At 47.6% G+C, this 18,827-nt stretch overlaps 2 protein-coding genes, 1 long non-coding RNA gene and 2 other non-coding genes across 6 annotated transcripts; 4 read left to right on the forward strand and 1 right to left on the reverse strand.

Annotated features, from left to right (window-relative positions):
• Positions 1 to 120: 120 nt before the first annotated feature.
• On the forward strand, positions 121 to 9,776 carry SLC25A38 (solute carrier family 25 member 38). 2 transcript variants are annotated; one of them, XM_063156244.1, is made up of 7 exons: positions 121 to 273; positions 2,208 to 2,329; positions 2,927 to 3,011; positions 3,517 to 3,696; positions 4,133 to 4,301; positions 5,021 to 5,187; positions 6,056 to 9,776. In XM_063156244.1, the coding sequence occupies exons 1-7, from the start codon at positions 199 to 201 to the stop codon at positions 6,176 to 6,178; spliced, it is 921 nt and encodes a 306-aa protein (XP_063012314.1). In that variant the 5' UTR covers positions 121 to 198; the 3' UTR covers positions 6,179 to 9,776. The 2 variants fall into 2 exon arrangements, with proteins under 2 accessions (XP_063012314.1, XP_063012323.1); XM_063156253.1 differs by lacking the exon at positions 121 to 273 and adding an exon at positions 1,130 to 1,199.
• LOC134418235 (uncharacterized) lies at positions 2,895 to 10,623 on the reverse strand. Its single transcript, XR_010027747.1, has 2 exons — positions 10,442 to 10,623; positions 2,895 to 3,035 (listed from the first exon to the last, which is right to left on the reverse strand). It is a non-coding gene; the product is annotated as an uncharacterized LOC134418235 (long non-coding RNA).
• Positions 10,624 to 13,964: 3,341 nt separating this feature from the next.
• RPSA (ribosomal protein SA) lies at positions 13,965 to 18,567 on the forward strand. The gene is made up of 7 exons (XM_063156274.1): positions 13,965 to 14,034; positions 14,285 to 14,452; positions 15,347 to 15,465; positions 16,700 to 16,945; positions 17,798 to 17,926; positions 18,166 to 18,334; positions 18,428 to 18,567. Exons 1-7 carry the CDS (start codon positions 13,965 to 13,967, stop codon positions 18,520 to 18,522), a joined length of 996 nt encoding a protein of 331 aa, XP_063012344.1. The 3' UTR covers positions 18,523 to 18,567.
• Positions 16,051 to 16,208, forward strand: LOC134431157 (small nucleolar RNA SNORA62/SNORA6 family). The gene has a single exon (XR_010030948.1). It is a non-coding gene; the product is annotated as a small nucleolar RNA SNORA62/SNORA6 family (small nucleolar RNA).
• On the forward strand, positions 17,097 to 17,255 carry LOC134431166 (small nucleolar RNA SNORA62/SNORA6 family). Its single transcript, XR_010030949.1, has one exon. It is a non-coding gene; the product is annotated as a small nucleolar RNA SNORA62/SNORA6 family (small nucleolar RNA).
• Positions 18,568 to 18,827: the final 260 nt, after the last annotated feature.

An 18,827-nucleotide genomic window follows, 5' to 3' on the forward strand; every position in this document is an offset into this window, starting at 1 on the left:
TCCTTCCTTACTTGGCCAAGGCCCAGCAAACAGGCAATTCTTAGAAAAGCACCTTCCAAAGCCGTAACTTGCTCCTCCCAGTTCCTCCAGTTTTGTTGCTGATAAGCAGTGTCTGGCTCTGCAGGCACTGTGAAGCCACAGTCTCAGGGCTGGCACAGGTCTAATACTGAAACTCTTCATTTTGGTGCTCATTCCTCAATGCTCTGGAAAGCCAGCCTTCCTCTGCTCAGGGCCCAGGATGTGGATGAGCAAGTGGAAACACTAGCAACAGGGGTAAGGATGCATCAGTGTGCATCTCAGGTTTTTGAACAACACCATGGGTATCCACAGGAAGCTGGTTTTGTGGGGATGTGGGAGGTGTGAACTGAGGGAAGACATGAAAGCTGTCATTATGAACTGACCCTTCCCACTGCCCATGTCTGACAGAGCGCGCTGGGGCTCAGTTGCTGGATACAGCACTGGAATATAGAGTACAGCTGCTGGAACTGAGTAAATTCTGGCAACCCCAGCTTCAGGCCGTTAAACTGTTGGAGGTGAGACCACAAAGTTGGAGCACCTGTTCTATGAAGACAGGCTGAGAACATTGGGGCTGATCAGATTAGAGAAGAAGAGGTTCTGTGGGGATCTCATAGCAGCCTTCCAGTATCTGGAGGGGGCCTACAGGGAAGCCAGAGAGGGACTCTTCATCGGGACTGCAATTACAGGACAGGGAGTAGCAGGTATTAATTGAAAGAGAGGAAATTTATGTTAGCTATTAGGAAGAATTTTTTGGGGTTTTCTTTGTGCGGGTGGCGAGACACTGGAACAGGTTGTCCAGAGAAGCTGTCGATGCCCCAAACACGGCAGTGTTCAAAGCCACACTGGATGGAGCAGTGTGGGCTAGCGGGAGGCGTCCCCTCCCGTAGCACAGGGGCTGGGCCGAGATGAACTTCGGAGACCATTTCAGCCCCTTTCCGGTTACGATTCTAAGTAGAACGTCCAAAGGCCGTGACAAACACGCGATGCGGGGCAAAAGCGCCGGGAAGGGAGCCGGCTCCAGGTCGCGGCAGAGGGAGGCCGCGGCGACCGAAGGGTTACGGGAGGCGCATGCGCCGGGTGGGCGGTGCTCCGGGAGGGGCTAGCTCGGGGCTGGGCCTCGCCGCTGCCCGCCGCGCTCGGGGGCTGCGGGCGGCGCTGGGATGCCGGGCCGGGAGGCGGAGGTACGGCTGCGCCGGGCCGGGCTGGGCTCGGCCGGGTCGCGTCGCTGCGCCGGGCCCTCCTCGCTCGCTCTGCCGAGGAGAGGCAGGGGGCAGCGCCCCCGTGGGAGGCGAGGGGGGCTCGCTGCACCCCCTGCGCTGCTGCGCCGTGTTCCGCGGCCTCGGGGGCACGAGGGGACGGGTCCGTGACGGTGGGTCTGGGCGGACCTCGGGGCTGCCACTGCTGGCTCGGAGCGTGCCCCACGCTGCTCCTGATCTGTCCGTGCTTTCTAGACTGTCGTGATTCGCGCAGAAACGCGTTCTTCATTAGCAAACACCGTTATATGTTTATAGTAATATAAACCCTCTCTAAAATCTTCACCCTGCAGTGGGCTCTGTGCCTCCTGGGGTATTATTTCCCGAGGAGTGCCGCTGTGGGCAGCAAAGGCAGCCTCAGCTGAGCAGGCCGTGCGGGGCTTTTGAGTACTTCTGGGTCTGGGCAGGGTTAGGGTTCGGGTTTGGGTCTGGGCAGGGTTTGGGTTTGGGTTTGGGTCTGGGCAGGGTTTGTGTCTGGCTCTGGGCAGGGTTCCCCGCCAGTGCCTCTGGCAGCGGGGGGACCGCGGTGTGGGCGTGGGAGGGAAGGGTTGCAGCTGCTGCCAGCCGAGGTGGATGGGAGTGCGGCAAAGGTACAGGTGGGTGGTGGGAAGGGGACACCTATTTCCTTTGCCGTGGCAAAGGGTAACCTAATGGCTGCTAGTAGATATGGTGTTCAGAAGACTCTTACCAACCACCGAATATCAGGGAGATTCTGGAACAATCTCTCAGAAAAAGCAGAGAACCCAAAAACCATAAATAAAACTTGATCAGTCTCAGAAAAGGTCTGGAAAAGCTTCCTGTGCCTTAAGCAGCTACCTTAGCATCTGGCATCAGCACACCTTCGTTCCTATAGCATGCGATGTATTTGCTGAAATATTTCCTCTTGTGCCATTCTTAATGAAATGGCCATTTAAAGTTCTATTCTTCCTCTTCCAGATGCATCCAGTCCTAAAGGCCTTTGTGTGTGGCTCCATCAGTGGCACTTGTTCCACACTCCTCTTCCAACCACTTGACCTGCTGAAAACGCGCCTGCAAGCTCTGCAGCCTGCTGTGGATGGGTGAGAGGAGGGGGATGTGTCTGCCTGGAGGTGCTCTGCCACAGGCTTCTGCCTTATTTGCTGGCTGGGGCTTGGAGTTCAGAGTTGTAATCTGGGAAATCAGGCTTTGTAAAAGAGGAGGTATATTTTTATATTATGGAGAAGGATTGTTATTTTGCTCCAGAAGAGCAAAAATGTCTGTGAGTGGTTATGAATGCCACTGGAATAACCTCAACATTTGTTCTCATCTGAGAGACTGGTGTTTGCTGGAGTAGCTACCATGCAGTTTCATGGGGTATCCTCTGCCTGAAAAAAAACCTGTGTGGTTGTCAGGTAATTTTTCATGCATGCAGCTTGGTGTAGTCAACCTACAATCTGCTGCTGCTAACAAAGGGAATGCGCAACTAAAACCACTAATGGTTGTTAAAAGTTGTGAGATACAGAAGGTGATGGAGAAGCCCTGGAAAGATTGACCAAGAAAAGCAGACTGAGATGAGGAAGAGCACCTTGGAGGTGCTGAGTTAATGCACAGATGAGTGAAGGAGGTGGCTGTGGAATACATCTGCCAAGGAGCAGAAGCAGGTAATTTCTTCAGTTCCTGTCTTGTCTTTATTTCAGGTCTGGTCGTGCTGGGATGGTGACGCTGCTCTTTAGGGTTGTTCGTACTGAGAGTATTCTGGGGCTCTGGAAAGGTGTCTCTCCAGTAAGTGGCTGGTTTAACTCTGACCTGTAAAAACAAGTAAATAGATAAGCTTACTGTTTATGGATAATTATGTCTGCCTGAATTTAATAGCCAACTCTTCTACAATTATGAGGGAAATGACATAATTTAGATTACATTCTATTTTAAGGAATTAATGTTGTGAGTTTCTTTGATTTGGTTATGACAGTCCTGAGCAGCTGAACATCTGAATACTTTTGCAAATGTGGTGTGGCAACTGCAAGAACTTCATTTTGGTTTGGAATATCTTGTTCCTAGAAAACTGCCATTGAGGAATGCAATAAATCCTGGCATCATTTGAATAATTTGTCTGTCAGTGGCATAAATGATTTCTACCTTATTTTCTCTCCTCAGCATGTTAGCTTTAGTGATATGTTTGTCTTCTACAAAGCTTCCTGTCAAGTTGAACAGTCTCACAAATGTTCTGTAGTATATTTTGTCTTATGTAAGCTTTTCCTTTCTTCATCTGCTTCCATTTCTCCTGAAGTCCTTTGCAAGATGTATTCCTGGGGTTGGGATTTACTTCAGCACTTTGTACGTGATGAAGCAAAGGTTTCTTGTGGACCGTTCACCCACAGCCCTGGAGTCTGTCTTCCTGGGTGCTGCTGCTCGTGCAGTTTCTGGGATTTGCATGTTGCCAGTGACTGTGGTGAAGACCCGATATGAGGTATGACTTTACAATTAGTCCCCTGTTAATGGAGTCACACACCTTCCTTGTGATGCAAAATAATTCCTTCTGCCTGGAGAAGGTTGCTGCCACTTGGGTACAGCCAGGAATGTAGTTGTGATTTCACCTCAGTTCACACATTGTGCAGGAAATGAAATTTGGGCCAGAAGATGAAATAGAATTCGCCCTAAGATTTATAAGTTTCAGTTGTATGCAATGTTTGTGTAGCATCTTCCATGTCTTACCTCTCTGAAGGATTCTTTTAAAGACTGAGTCAGGTGAGACCCGGTTTTTGCCTTGGGTTGTCGTCTGTGTTGCCATCTTGGGCATCACATTAAATTCACAATTTGTTTGGATGTTATATCCTCAGGGTGTGTGTAGGGCTCCTCAACCTGTGCCTGGCACATGGATGACTGACCTTTGTCTGCTCTTGCAGAGTGGAAGATTTGGCTATGGGAGTGTGTATGGAGCCCTGAAGAGTATCTATCAGACCGAGGGGCCTCGTGGCATGTTCAGTGGGCTCACGGCAACGCTGCTGCGGGATGCGCCCTTCTCTGGCATCTACCTGATGTTCTACACACAGACCAAAAACCTCACACCTCAGGGTGAGGCTGAGTGTTGGATGCTGGAGTGGAAAATGTTCCTCTTCTCAGATCCTGCCCTGCAGCTGACAGCCTGCATGCTCTGCTTGTTGCCCTCCACCTCGGAAGTTTAATTAGTCTCCTTTAGGGCTTTGGGTCACTCACTCACTCACTCACTCACCCACTCACCCACTCACCCACTCACTCACTCACTCACTCACTCACTCACTCACTCACTCACTCACCCACTCACCCACTCACTCACCCACTCACTCGTGCCTGTGGAGAACTGTAGACCTATAGCTGAGGTCAGTGCAGAAATGGAGGCTGGCCCTAAATTGATTGATTGTCTTCATGAAGGCTGATGCATAACTGGGTTAGTGAACAGTTGAAAGACAGGGTGCCTTAAGCACTGCTTGCTGCTTCTGCTTGTCTGCTTACCACTCAGTTTCCACTAAACTGAGCCTTCTCTGATATTGGAACTCTCTGGGGCAACTTTTGTACAATTTTTTCTTTTCTGATTTCTGTCAAATTCAGTTCCCCAGCAAGTGGGGCTTCTTAATAGTTCTAACTTTTGACTAGTAGCCACCTATCCCCTTGAAAGGTTTCTCTAGCTGCATGTATTTTAACTTCTCTTAGGTTCTGCTGTTGATCTAACCATTCAATGGCTTTCACTTTGTCACACAGCATGACTGTTCATGGCCTGAGTGGTGTCTGAGTGCCTTCCCTTTGCTCTGTTGCAGACCAGCTGGATTCAGTGTTCATGCCCTTGCTGAATTTTGGCTGTGGGATCTTGGCGGGGATTTTGGCCTCTTTGGCAACGCAGCCTGCTGATGTCATCAAAACACACATGCAGCTGTCACCCCAAAAGTACCACAGGACAAGCCAGGCCATTGCCTTTATCTACAAGGTGAGGTGAATCCCTTCTGACATGCACAACCACATCCTCAGTTTTGATCCCCTTGCTCAAAGCACAGCTTTGCTGGAGAAGTCATTGCCTTTTAAAGGAGGTGAACAAGTGTCAGTGCTTCATCTGCTCTTGCAGTTGGACAATTCAGTGTCGGCATTTTCAAGATGGTGAAGGGGATCATGCTGTGGTAGACCAAGACTACAGTGTGCAGTGTGAAATGCTGGTTTCAGATACAAACCAGCTGCAAAATAATTCTTTGCTCTTTAGGCATCAGAAGAGAAATAAATGCCCAGGTCTATATTGCAGGAATGGGGTGGAGAAGTAGTCAAAGCCCACCTTTCCCTTCCTGCTGTTAGAAGGGCAGATCTTGGCAGATTTACTCTGTTTCCATATTGAACTATATTCCTAAGCAGTAATCTCTTTATTTGTGTATGCATTTTTGTGTACCTTTTTTTCCCTCAAATCATAATGTTTCTTGCTTCAATACTTAGAAATCTCAGAATAGCTGAGAGATTTCTGTAAATACAAAGGTCTAAAACAAAGACTAGTTATTTTACTGTAGTGTCTCAAAATGATTACACTCTTGCCTTCTCTTTGTTGGACTTGACTGTGGCTTTCTCCAGATGTTGTCTCCATCTTGGTCTTTCTTTTTCCCACTCACTGCTCTTCCTGCTTTGCTGGGTAGCCCTGCAGTAGTGCAGTGCTACAGGTTCTTCCTAAACACTAAAAGCTGTTTAAACCTGGGTCTTTCAGAGACAGATCTGGGTCAGAGCTGAAATACATCCTGTGATCTTCCATGTAATAAATGATGAGAAATTTAAACTCTCTAGGCAGATTGGGATGAATTGCTGTTTATCTCCTGTTGCAGGACTTTGGGCTGGTTGGCTTTTTCCGAGGCGGTGTGCCCCGAGTTCTCAGGCGCACTCTGATGGCAGCAATGGCATGGACGGTGTATGAACAGATGATGGAAAAAATGGGCTTGAAATCCTGACTGAGCTGCACGAGAAAGGACCAGCTTCACTCCTTCTCCCGCTTGTTGTGATCAACTGGCACTGAGGAGTTCCCACTTCCACAGAGGAATAAGCCTTCCTCAGCCAGGAAGGAAGCCCTTCTGAGACAGGGGATTTGGCCTTTTGGCAAGTAGAGGAAAGGAAGGATTGGATCTTTGCATTGTTTGATCAGTGCATTCCAGAAGGACTGCATTTACAGACTGCCGTGGGAAATGGCAGGGTTTTCACAGCCTGGTAACTATGCTGAGAAGCCCCTTTTAAAAATAACTCTGTGCTCACCACCTTTATGCAATGAGACAGTATCAGAGCAAAAGTGTTTGAGGAGAAAACGGTGGCAGAACCTGCCAGCCCGTTCCTTGTGGGCGTGGCCAGAAAGGCCACAGTGATCACCACCTGATATAGATCCTCCTTCCTCATATGCTTTATTCTCACAGGGGAGCACTAGGCCCTGGTGGGAAACTGGATGTGTGTTGTGATGCTTGCATTGTGGGCATGGGTGGAAGAGAAATGAAGTGCAGAGAAAAAGCTACAAACATGGTCTCTGCCATCACTTTTGTACTGTGGTTGATCACAGAGACAGTAACTGGACCCACCTTCCTGTGTTCTGTGTTATGTTATTGAGCACCTTAACATTCTTGAAATGTCCTTCTGCCTCTACAGCAGAGTTTGCACAGTAATTAAGGAGCATAAGGCACTTTAGAATTGATTGCTACCAAAGTTCTACTTGTTCTCTGAAAAACAAAAAAAAAGCTGCTGGTCTAACTGCAGCAGAAACATTTGAGGGGTTTTGTTGGATTTTTTAATGCAGTTGTCATAGAGACTTGTTTGCTTCTTATTCTTTATTTGTTAATCCCTGATCAACACCCTCAGCATGAACTGGTCCTTAGATGTAGCTTTTAGGGCCATGGCTCATAATGCATAAATGTACAGTGGAAACAGATGTAGATACTAGCACTTCAGATTTCCCTTAAAACATTGCTGATTGCATGTGGAGTATGCTTTGGTTTGGAAAGAAAAGGTTGCTATTTCTGTAAGCTTTCTCCAAGGTTTGAGTCCTGTGGGTGCTTGGTAGTGACCTTTAATTCCCTTAGGGCTCCACACAGACCCTTCCCATTTTCCTGGCTGATCCTTTTATCAGGTAGTCCACGTTTGAGTATGCCTGAGTTTAAATACACTTTTCATCCTCTGTGCCTTCTTACTCTTTCCTGCTGTGTTACTCAGACCTCACAGTGTGTGCCAGGTGCATCCTGATCCCCCCTCCACTTGTGCCTCTGTGATGGGTTGGGTCCCTTGCAGCTCTGTTAGCATAGCCATGAAGCTGGTGTGGAAGTGTGCGTCCTGTTCTGTAGTGCCTTGCAGAAGACTTAGCTTTGGCTTTTATTTTCTTAAAGATCTAGGGATAATGCAATTCACTTTAGAACCAGAGCACCTGTCTCTAAACATGAGGATACAACACTGTAGCTGTATGAACAACCAGTGCTACCTACCTGTTGTTCATAAATTTTAAAGTGTATTTTGGACAGTCACTGCCTGCCCAGGCAACTTCCCGAGTGCAAGAACAGAGGGGATGTGGGTTGTTAAAGGTGTTCTTTACCAGATTTCAACTCCAAGAATGCTTGATGACTGATGTAAAAGTTGAGGGAAGTGTAAGAGGACAGAATGGAGGCTTGGAAAGTGCTGCCTGTTTTCAGACTCAGCCCATCTGTGAGGGGAGGCTGGTGCTCTGCAGTGCAGGAGTCTCCAAGAATGGTGGTGGAGAGTTCTGTGTGCACATCTATGGGTTAGCAACAGAGCACTGCATCAAATCAGGCATGTGGCACGTTATTTGCTAAATCCTAAATGTGAACACCTGTTCCTTTCTTTTGCTGTTCCTTCTGCCCTTAGTGACCAGAACTTGTGAGAGTGCATGAAACCCTGGTAACTGCACATCCTGCTTGTTTGCTATCCTGAGCACTACTGACTCACAGCTGGGGAACCAAGTCTGGGATTGCTGACCTGGCAGAATAAGGTGGCAATCAGATGAGTTACCTCGTTTGTCCTTTATTCCCCTGTGTATGGGATCAAGCCAGAATTGTGCTGGAGCCTGAATTTATTTATTTGGTGCTTTATAAATCTGGCATGTGAGTTGGATCTGTTGAACATCCTGGGCTGTGGCAGCCAAGGGCAGTGTGTGGGGTCACCTGCAAAGTGCTTCACACATATTTTGTTCCTGGTTTAGCAGTGCCAAAGCAATGTGCAACCTGTGCAGACAGAAACTTAAGCTCTTAAAAAATGAGGCAGGCAAGCAAAGAATGCAAGGTAATCCGGAATTAAATAAAGTCCTCACCAGAAACCTGAATTTCAGGAACACTTTGGTGGCTTTTATGTCTCTGTACTTCTGCCTGGTGAAATAACAAAAGTAGAGTTTATTTCCATGTGCTGATGTTTTAAGGTCTACTGTGGGTTTGTTTGTTTGTTTGTTTGTTTGTTTGTTTGTTTGTAATCTGGAATTGGGCCTAAAGCAGTGTTAGCTTTTACTTTGGGAAGGTTTTTCCATTCTGCTCTGGTGCTTTGTTATTGGAGTAGAGTGAAAAACTGTATGGTTTTTGGCTTGTGGATTAACCTGGGCTCCTCTGGGTTTAAGAAATAGAGAATCTAAACTGCACTGTGTTTCATCTACTATGAGTGCTGCAAATCCTAAAGCTTATCTACTTGTGAGTTGGGGAGAATGAATTCTGTGATGCAAGCTTGTTTGTTTCTCTTTGTTATTTCTTTTGTCAGGTTTCATATATGGGAGAAGGGAAAGCCTGAAGTTCTGCTTCACTCTGTTCTGAAAGATTTATCACATGGTCAGGCATAAGACTATTTTGCAGCTCTGATCCTTACTGTCCTTCACCCTTTCCCCTCTTCAAAAACATTCTGTTTCTGAAGTGATTTATTGAAGTTTCTTCTTGATAGCTAGAGCAAGTCAAGACAATCAAGTGCATGGACTTGAAGTTTAGATGCATTTCCCTTGAGGTTTAATGCTTATTCTTAACAGCAAATTGTCACTGTACAGCCTAAAGGTAAAGAAAATCAAATAAAAGATCTGGACAGAGGTATTTAATCACCTACCTCCATCATGCCAGCAGTTCAGCACTAACGGTCTTGTCAGATAATCATTTCCAAAGCCATCTTGGCTTGGATTCCAGAGACAGGGGTGTGCTCCCTCTGTGCACTTCAGGATGGCAGTGGGATCCCTCTTGGAATGACCTCTGTTGCTGGCAGTGCACTGTTCTGCATGCATTGTCTCTGCTTGCCCCTGCAGCTGTGGCTAAGAACACAGCTGGCTGGCATGTTGAGGCAGGCAGTGTTTAAGTGAGTTGTAAGGACACAAGAGAAATAGTCTGATTATTCATGCTTTAGAAACTTTATATTTCCACTTCTCCTGTGTGATGATTTGTTTGTTTTTTTTTTCTCTCAGTCTCTTAAACAGAACTGGAGCTTTGAAACATTGCACAGCTTTGAGTATTGTGAGTCTATATAGTATGTATCTATATAGAATATTTATGTGAAAAGATGTAATATATGTTTTTATTAAAAACTGGTTGCTAAAATTAAGGATATAATCTCTTCAGTGTTTCTTTTAAAGAACCCAAACAGACAAGCCCCAAACTGATTAAATGCACAAGGGATTGGAGGGATTAAGAAGGCAAAAGGAGTTTCCCAAGAGGACAGGACTGTTGCATGTGTTCAGAGCCCATAAAAGGCAAGGAATATTCTCTTTTTCTGTGGTGTATAATACGCACAGGTTGTGCTAGTACAACCTAAATCAACTTTGCTTAAATGGAAAAACCACACAGCACTGGGGAATGTTGTGTTTTACACAGCTTCCTCCGCCTGCCTGCTGTTGAATCCCTGTACTAGCTGGTGAAATACCTGCCTTCAGGACAGTGGGGTTTTAAGCTCTCCAGGGAGAAACTGGTTTTAGTCTCCTGCTGAACACGTTTCTGCTACTCATGCAGTCTGATCTCAGCAGGGGACCAGAAATTGTGCCTGGGACACAATTGTCTCCTGCAAGGGAATGCTGGATTGCTGGGATCTCCTCCTGCTGTCACAGTATGGTCCTGGGATTCAGTAGCATGCAGGTTGTGCTAAGCAAAACATTGTTGATACTGAGCTGTGCATCTTCCAGATGTGAAGATCCCAAGCTTCTTTACTTGCTTAGATAATACAGTAGATAATACATTCTCACATGGACGGTTATCTGTGTGTGACAGACCTACCAGACAGTGCTGAGATGCAGCCTTGTGCCAGCTGAGCCTAAATTCTTGTGCAGGTTCCTGGTAGCAAGTTAGGCCTGGGATAGTGCCTGCTCCTGCACACAGGGCTCCCCAGAGCTCTCCTGCTGCCTTGAAGAACCACCTCCTGTGTAGTGGATGTTGGCATCCATGCTGCTGACAGCTGCCCCAGCTGTGAGAAGAGATAGCAGATAAGATACCCAACCCTTCTGGGTGATAGAAGGTGGGGAAGACTGAAAGTTTAAAGGCACTGTGGTTGTAACAAAACATTGAGTTACAGATCTCCCTTCCTCATTAAAAATGGGCAAACATTTTGCTTGCTTTTTTAATTTCAATGAGTTTGGTGCCGCACATAACCACTGATGCCAGAATTGCACAGAAAAGATTCCTCATCCCACACAGGCATATATATATTTGTACTTTTGTAAACTCCATGTGGGTTTCTTGAATATGCTTATCTCTTCTGGCTTTGGTGCTTATTTCAAAACAGCAAGATGATTTTCCACATTGCAGTTGCTTAATTTGTAATTTTAGCATTGTAAAATGCTTTAGGAGTCTTTATCATAATGCATTAAGGAGTTTTAGTAAAAATGACAAAATTCCAATGAGAGGTTAAAATGCGACCTCTGCAAGTTTTTGTAACAGGCATTAGGCAATTCTAACTTTGTAGAACTAGAAATAAATGTGCCAAAATATGTTTTCACAAAATGTGTAAGAAGTAATAACAAAGCTTTGAAACACAAGCCAAAATGGAATTTAAAGGGAGGCACAATAACATTATGCAGTTCCACTGAAAGTGGGTTGATCTTCACAGCTCTTCTTTGCCTTCTCCAGGGGTGCTACACAATCTCTTGGGTGACACCCACTGTCACGTCTGGTGGGGAAGATACTGCCTGAAAGGCTTTGTGCCTGAGCCTCCTCCCCAGACACACAACCCCCCCCCTTCATTGCAAGGCCTGTCCTGGCAGCACAGAACGCCTCCTGTACAGCCCTGTGAGGAGCCCTCTCTCCCAGCACTGGGGCCTGGCACAGCCCCCTGCTCAGAGGCTTCTGGCCAGAGCTGCTGCTCTGCTGCAGCCTGGGCTGGCTGGGAGATGCCCTTTGTGGGGCTTTGTGACCACCCCAGGCACCTACTTGAGGTCCTCAGTGTAGCCCCCAAAGGCTGATGGTAGCTCAGTGACACTTCTCTCTGCACCTGTGGGCCCCAAGTCTCCCTGGCTCTTCAGGAGGGCCGGTGCCTCAAATCCACCTTTCCTGGCTTTGCTTGCTTTAGAGCAAGGGTGTTCCCAGGAGCTGCCAGCAGCTCTGCATGTAATTGTGTAACAGAGTTCAGTGTGAACTTTGGACAGGGGAAACCTTGGCTAAAACATGTGATAAGATAGATACACTTTCACTTGAGGGACATGTCCATTAGTAACAGATTATTTTAAACTGTCTCAGCATGCAGATAAAAAAATAAAGGCAAGCTTTCAGGTTATTTAAGAAAATAATTAGAAATACTTTACTGTCCAGCTTCATCACCACTTTTCCAAGCCATCTCATGGGCTGTGGACCTCATGGTCTACCAGAAAGGGCCCATAAGCGTAACAATAAAAAATAAATTAAGTATTAGTGATGCCAAAGGAGTCTATAACACTGACCAGTGGCACTCTTGATAACATCATACTTTCTGCAATATTCAATACTAAATTTACAATCATTATGTTCAATACATTTTTAATACAGATGGGTTTCAAGAGTGCAGAAGAGCTCTCCAGGCAAAATCCATTATCCACACCATGGCGACATCACCACCACCTCTCCTCTTCCTTCCTAAGCTAATATTCACCCTGCTCCTGTCTCCTCAGGAGAGACACAGCTTGTACACAGCCCCATCAGGTCAGCTCTCACCATCCACAGTGCACTTATGCACCCGGTGCCACAGATGTCTGTAATCTCTCAGGCAGTAACAGATCACAGTCTGGCTGAGGGCACACTAACCTGTTGCTGAGTTTCATTTTACCTACTTTGTCACCACCATGTGGCAAATGTTTGAAATACTCTCTTACAGCATATTCTACAGCTGATTTTGTGATCTCTCTAATTAACACCACCTAATAAGTACAAAGAAAAGAAGGATAGAGAGCCATTTTCCAGGAGAAAAAGAACATACATGAGATGACGTTGTAACCTGCTACTTGAGCAATTCTCCCCCAGGTTAAAATAGAAGGGGGAAAACTAAAGGAACGCTGTTGTTGGAAAGATGTGAAGATCACTATCACTTGCAGAAGGTACTGGCAATAGTATTTGCACACTCCAGAAATCTGTCCAGAAATGTATCTAGGTCCTGATGATAGCAAACATAGTAAAGTATCACTTTCTTTTTTCCCAAGAAATTTCTTTCTCAGGTCTGAAAATAGGACAAGAAAGATTAAAAAAGATGGTGAAGATTCTTAAATCTCATAATTTTCTGTGGTTTCTTAAAAGCAAACAACAAAAAAATCCCAAACCCAACAACACACACAAAAAAAGGGGCAAGTACCACAAAAATGTCTACTGCAGAACAAGGATGTGTAAGTTCAGTGTCAATTTCACCTGTTTTTACTGTCATTTCTGCAAAGGACAAGAACAGCCTTGGCTGCTCAAGCTCTCCTGCGTGGTGCCAGAGCAGTGCCCCTGCAGGGAGGGGACATTGGGTGCAGGGAAGATGCTGCAGCTCCTTAGAAGCTTCCCCCCCACAGCAGGCAATTTAGAGCCTAGATATAATCCATCAAATATTCACCAGCCCTAAGAACATATATTTCACTTTCAGCAGGAACACGGAATTGTAAAATGTTTAAAATAAATCTTTGCTTTCTGTTCCCTTCAGGACCTCAAAAACAGCCTTTATGTTGCTTGGAGCACAAGCCTCAGGATGCTGTGAAGCAGCTCCAGACTGACAGAACCACGGAATCAGTTCAGTTGGAAAGGGCCTCTGAGATCACGGAGTCCGAGCCATGAGCAAACACCAGCTTGTCAACCAGACCCTGGCACTGAGTGCTTCGTCCAGTCTTCCCTTCCACACCTCCCAGGACGGGACGGTGACTCCACCACCTCCCCGGGCGGCCCATAGCAAAGTCACTCCATCGGTGAAGAAATTCCTCCTAATGTCCAACCTAAACCTTCTGTGGTGAAACTAGAGTCCCCTCGTCCCGTCGCTGGCTGACAGGGACAAGATGCCGGTCCCACCTGGCTACACCCTCCTTCCAGGCAGCCGTAGAGAGCGGTAAGGGGTCACCCCTGAGCCTCCTTTTCTCTGGGCTAAACACCCCCAGCTCCCCCAGCCGCTCTTCACAGAACTCACACTGCAGACCCTTCACCAGCTTTTTTCCCCTTCTCTGGATCCGCAATCCCACAAATCCCACGAGCTTCGTTCAGAGCCGGTGTCGGGAAGGGGCCGGAGCGGCGGGCGCGGCCCGGGGATGCCGGGGAGGTGCCGCCGCCGCGGAGCCCCGCCCCCGAGGTGCCCCATTGGCTGCCGAGCCTATATATGGCCGTCAGTGGGGGGCGGGCTCTCTTTCGGCTTCGCGCCGCCCGGGCCTCCACACGGCGTTGTCAGCGTGAGTCGGGGCGGCCGGGCGGGAGGCGCGGGGCTAGCGGGGACGCGTTCCCCGCCCTGCGATAACACCGGGGGGGGCACTGTGCATCCCGCCGCACCGCCGGCGGCCGGGCTGAGCCGGGCCGGGCCGGGCCGCGGGGAAGGCCGAGGCCTGCCGCTTGTAGCGCGGGAGGCGGCCCAAGATGGCGGCCGGGGCGGCCGGACCTCGTGGCGCGTCCCCGCCGGGCTGAGCCGCGTCCCTGTGCCCGCAGGTTCCCTGTCGTTGCTTCCCAAGGGAAACCCCACAATGTCCGGAGGCCTCGATGTCCTGCAGATGAAGGAGGAGGATGTCCTCAAATTCCTCGCTGCCGGGACCCACCTGGGAGGTACCAACCTGGACTTCCAGATGGAGCAGTACATCTACAAAAGGAAGAGCGATGGTAAATAGGGGGCTGGGAGGCCCGGTTGGGCAGCTGGGATATTGTGGGCACAACTGGGAGGAGCAGAAAAGTCCTAGCGCTTCATCTCTTTAGCATGGTTTCTGCATGGCCTTCGCATACCAGTGTTAACTCAAAGTAGAATAAAATACTGATTTTGGAACAATTTTACTAGTTCTTGACTGTCTTGATCTTTAATCTGGTAAATCAATCACACCTGGTTTCAGTAATTTTGTTAGTTCTTCACAATATTAATAAAATGGTTTTAGTGTCTCAGTAACGATTTCTCCTGGTTTGTATTGGTCTTCAATATAAGCTGCCCTGTTTACAAGATTTAAATTCATATGAGGTCTGGGTTTTTGATAATAAATGCTGGAAGCATGTGACATTAGAACCATAAGGGGAGAATTTTCTTCAGGATAGTTTTCCATTAGCTAGAATGAGACTAGAGTGTCATTATTTCATAAAGGACATTAAGGTGATGGAGCATGTACAGAGAAGGGCAGGAAAGCTTCAGAAAATGTCATGAGGAATGAGTGAAGGAGCTATGTTTGTTTAGTCTTGAGAAGAAGCAGCTTAGGGGGGATCTCACTGCTCTCCACAACTGCCTGAAAGAAAGTGTCACCCTTTCCTGCCTGCCAGGAGTCAAAAGACTTGAGGAAATGGGCTTAAGATAAGGGAGATTCAGATTAGATAATATTAAAAAAAAATTCACCACTTGGATCGTCAGACAGTGGAATAGGTTGCCCAGTTGTGTTTGAGGGACCTGAATACGATGCTGATTCTTTAAATTTTGGAGTAACCACAGCCATATGACAGGTTTAATGGCAGAGGAGTGCTATCCTGTTTTAGGATCTTGTATTTGCTGATTCCTCTAAAGCCTTTTGTTGCTGGCAGGTATTTACATCATCAATCTGAAGAGGACCTGGGAAAAGCTGCTCCTGGCAGCTCGTGCCATTGTTGCCATTGAGAACCCAGCTGATGTGAGCGTCATTTCTTCCAGGAACACTGGACAGGTATGGACATCAGGAAGCCTGCAGTCTTGGGAGCAGGACTCCCTTGCCTTGCATGCATCACTGCCTGCCAGTGACAGCTTGGTGATAATGGGCAATAACACCAGTTTTAACTGTAGGAATGCTTTCTGTAAACATGGTTTTTGTGTTGCACTTGGCAGCTTTAAACAGATTCGTTGAAACCAACTCCCCATTTCCAGGCATTTGATAACTTGTTTTTCTTCCATGTCCTTCTTCCTGTTGGATTTCTGTCATATTAGTGGTCAGTCCCCTGGTGACCCCTTCCTCCCAGAGCTACTGTGTTTAATTGGTAGTGATTTTCTGGGGACAGTAAGCCCCTGAGATGAAAGTTGCCAAAGAAGAAATTTTCTATCATTGAGCAAGGTATAGTAGCCAGTATATTTGTAATTTTGACTCTTAAATTAGCAAAAATGTTCTGTTGTGGAAGGTGATAACGAACGTTTAAGTAGTCACTGGAATTTGAGATGAGGTTGAGTGAGGTTAGGTTGTTTGGGTACCTGCAGGTGGAGCCACAGATGTTTAGGGAGATTCAGGGCTGGATTTCTGAAGGGAAAAAGGTGGGCTTGATGTGCACACTATTAAAGCTTGATGCTGAGGTCAGTTTCTGGCCAGTGAGCTCTCAAGTGTCGGAAGTGTGCGACAGCAAAGGATGGCAGGGTTTTCGCTAACGCCAGGAGAGGGGCTCCCTCTAGGACTGGAGTTTGATAGTAGGCCCTGCCACATGCCTGACAGGTTGGAAGCTGTTGAAATTGAATGAGCACTGCCAAGTGCTGTTTCAAGGGGCAAAGCTACAATTTGTGTGTATTTATTACTGAGTTTTTGTGTGCTTCCTTGAAGTTCCTGGATAACAAAAAGATACAGAAATAATGGAAGAACACCTGCTTTGCTTTTTTTGTAAGCTTTTTGTTTAATTCACCCTTCCCTGATTTGATTATGAGAATTTGGAGTAGAGCTTGCCAATAACTTGGGGGGAAGAGAAGGCTTTTTAAAATTTTCTGACTTACTGTTTTTAAATTCAGGGTGTAGCTCTTTCCAATAATATTTTTGTCTCTTTCTGAGGTGGTGAGCCCTGATTTCACAGGAATGGAAGCAAATAGTTCTGTTACGTTTTGTGCACATTCACTGGCAGTGCCTAGGTGACTTGGCTGAAATGCCCTTTTCTGGTTTGGTTGAAATGCAGTTTTCCTGCTTCACCTTTGCTGTGTCCCTTTTGCAGCGCGCAGTCCTGAAGTTCGCTGCTGCCACTGGGGCCACTCCCATTGCCGGGCGCTTCACCCCTGGCACCTTCACAAACCAGATCCAAGCAGCTTTCCGTGAGCCGCGCCTCCTGGTGGTGACGGACCCGCGGGCGGATCACCAGCCCCTGACCGAGGCGTCCTACGTCAACATCCCCACCATCGCCCTGTGCAACACGGACTCCCCGCTGCGCTACGTGGATATCGCCATTCCCTGCAATAACAAGGTAACGCCTCCCTGCGGTGCTCCTGTCAGCTTCCTCCGTGCGCTTCCAAGATGGATGCTTTCTGCAAGGGAGGGTTGGCTCGTGTCTCACGTGTACCTTGGGGGGTGAGCTAATGAATGTCTACTGCAGGTGGGTGGGGAGGAGAAAATGAACTGCACACAGTTGGAGCTTGGAGCTGAGGCTGGTTTCTGGCCAAGGAACTCTCAAGTGTAGGACGTGTGCTATAGTAACCTGGCAGGATTTTTCGCTGACGCCATGAGGGTCTTTGTGACCCAATGAGTGGAGTTTGGTAGTCATTCTTGCCACAGATCATGAATATGAATTAAAGATAATATGAACTCATGGAGAAACTGCTCTGAGACATTACCTTGGCAGAAATCACCTGAAAGGTAAAGTCTGGGAAGATGAGAATCTATCTTAGATCTCTATTGAAGTGTCAGTCAACAAAACTAATGTAAGCCACACGTGAGTAAGCTTTGTTTACACACGTGCTTACACACGTGTGTAAGCTTTATTTTGTCAAGTTTTCAATTTTTTCATTCTTGAGTATGTGGTGAGCATTATCCCTGTCTTTTGGATGAGACTCACATGAGGGTGATGAGCAACATGAAACTCCATAACAGGAGACTTACTTGAGGCTGTGATGTAATGGCATCCTGATTTCTGCAGAGACCTGAAAATGTCGCTGGAAACTTAAAAAGCTACCTTTTTTTTAATGTTCAAGTACTTAAGTCTGGCATTGGCAAATAATGTCTTTCACCAAGCACAAGCTTGGGGTACAAATAGGTCTTCTGCTCTTTCTGGAAAGGTTTAGCTTCACAGCCAACTCATGCCTACTTTGTTGTGTTCCAGGGAGCCCACTCGGTGGGCCTGATGTGGTGGATGCTGGCTCGGGAGGTGCTGCGCATGCGTGGCACCATCTCCCGTGAGCACCCGTGGGAAGTCATGCCTGACTTGTACTTCTACAGGGATCCCGAGGAGGTAGGAATCCTCATGGCAGGGAGTGTGTCTCTCTGGGATGTTCTGCTTGTGCTCATGTCCCATTGGTCCCGTGTGTCTGCTGTGGAGGACAGGTTTTGCTAATGTAATGATGGCACTTCACACTCTGCTGTGGTGGTTGGTTAATTGTATTCCCAGTTGGTGCCTGTTTGATGCTTGATAGTAAGTGTTGTGTTGTGGGATGTGTTCCTGGGAGACTCAGGCTGGGCTCTTCGTTGCAGATTGAAAAGGAGGAGCAGGCAGCTGCTGAGAAAGCAGTCACGAAGGAGGAATTCCAGACTGAATGGACAGCCCCGGCACCTGAATTCACTGCTCCTCCTCAGCCTGAGGTTGCAGATTGGTCTGAGGGAGTGCAGGTCCCATCTGTGCCCATCCAGCAGTTCCCCACAGGTCAGTTTGGGGAGTGTCTGTGGGGAGGAGTGGGGGGTGTTGTGGGTGGAAGGAGCTGGGGAGCACTAAGTGTTGTTGTGCTTGTGATTGCAGAGGACTGGAGTGCCCAGCCTGCCACCGAGGACTGGTCAGCAGCTCCCACTGCCCAGGCTACTGAGTGGGTTGGCACTGCCACGGAATGGTCTTAACTTCAGCCCTGCTGTACTGTGAGAGAAATAAAGGCTGGTTTAGTACACAGTGTGCTGGTGCTGCGTTTGTAAAGTTGGCTGGTGACACGTGGGTAGCATGGGGCATGCCTGTTACACCCTGTTGAATGGAGCTGGGGCTTTGTCCCTGCATGCAGCAGCTCACTGGGTTGTCCCTCCTGTCTTTCTCAGTTTGTGAAGCTGGTCTCACATTCCTGCCTTCCCTGGCTCCACCCAGGTGAGGAGGCAGCCAGTGTGTGTGGTCAGGGGAGAGGACATGGTGAGGCTGGGTGAAGCAGTTTGCTTTA

Source organism: Melospiza melodia, chromosome 1, assembly GCF_035770615.1.
Source record: "Melospiza melodia melodia isolate bMelMel2 chromosome 1, bMelMel2.pri, whole genome shotgun sequence".
In the NCBI taxonomy this organism is placed as follows: Eukaryota; Metazoa; Chordata; class Aves; order Passeriformes; family Passerellidae; genus Melospiza; species Melospiza melodia.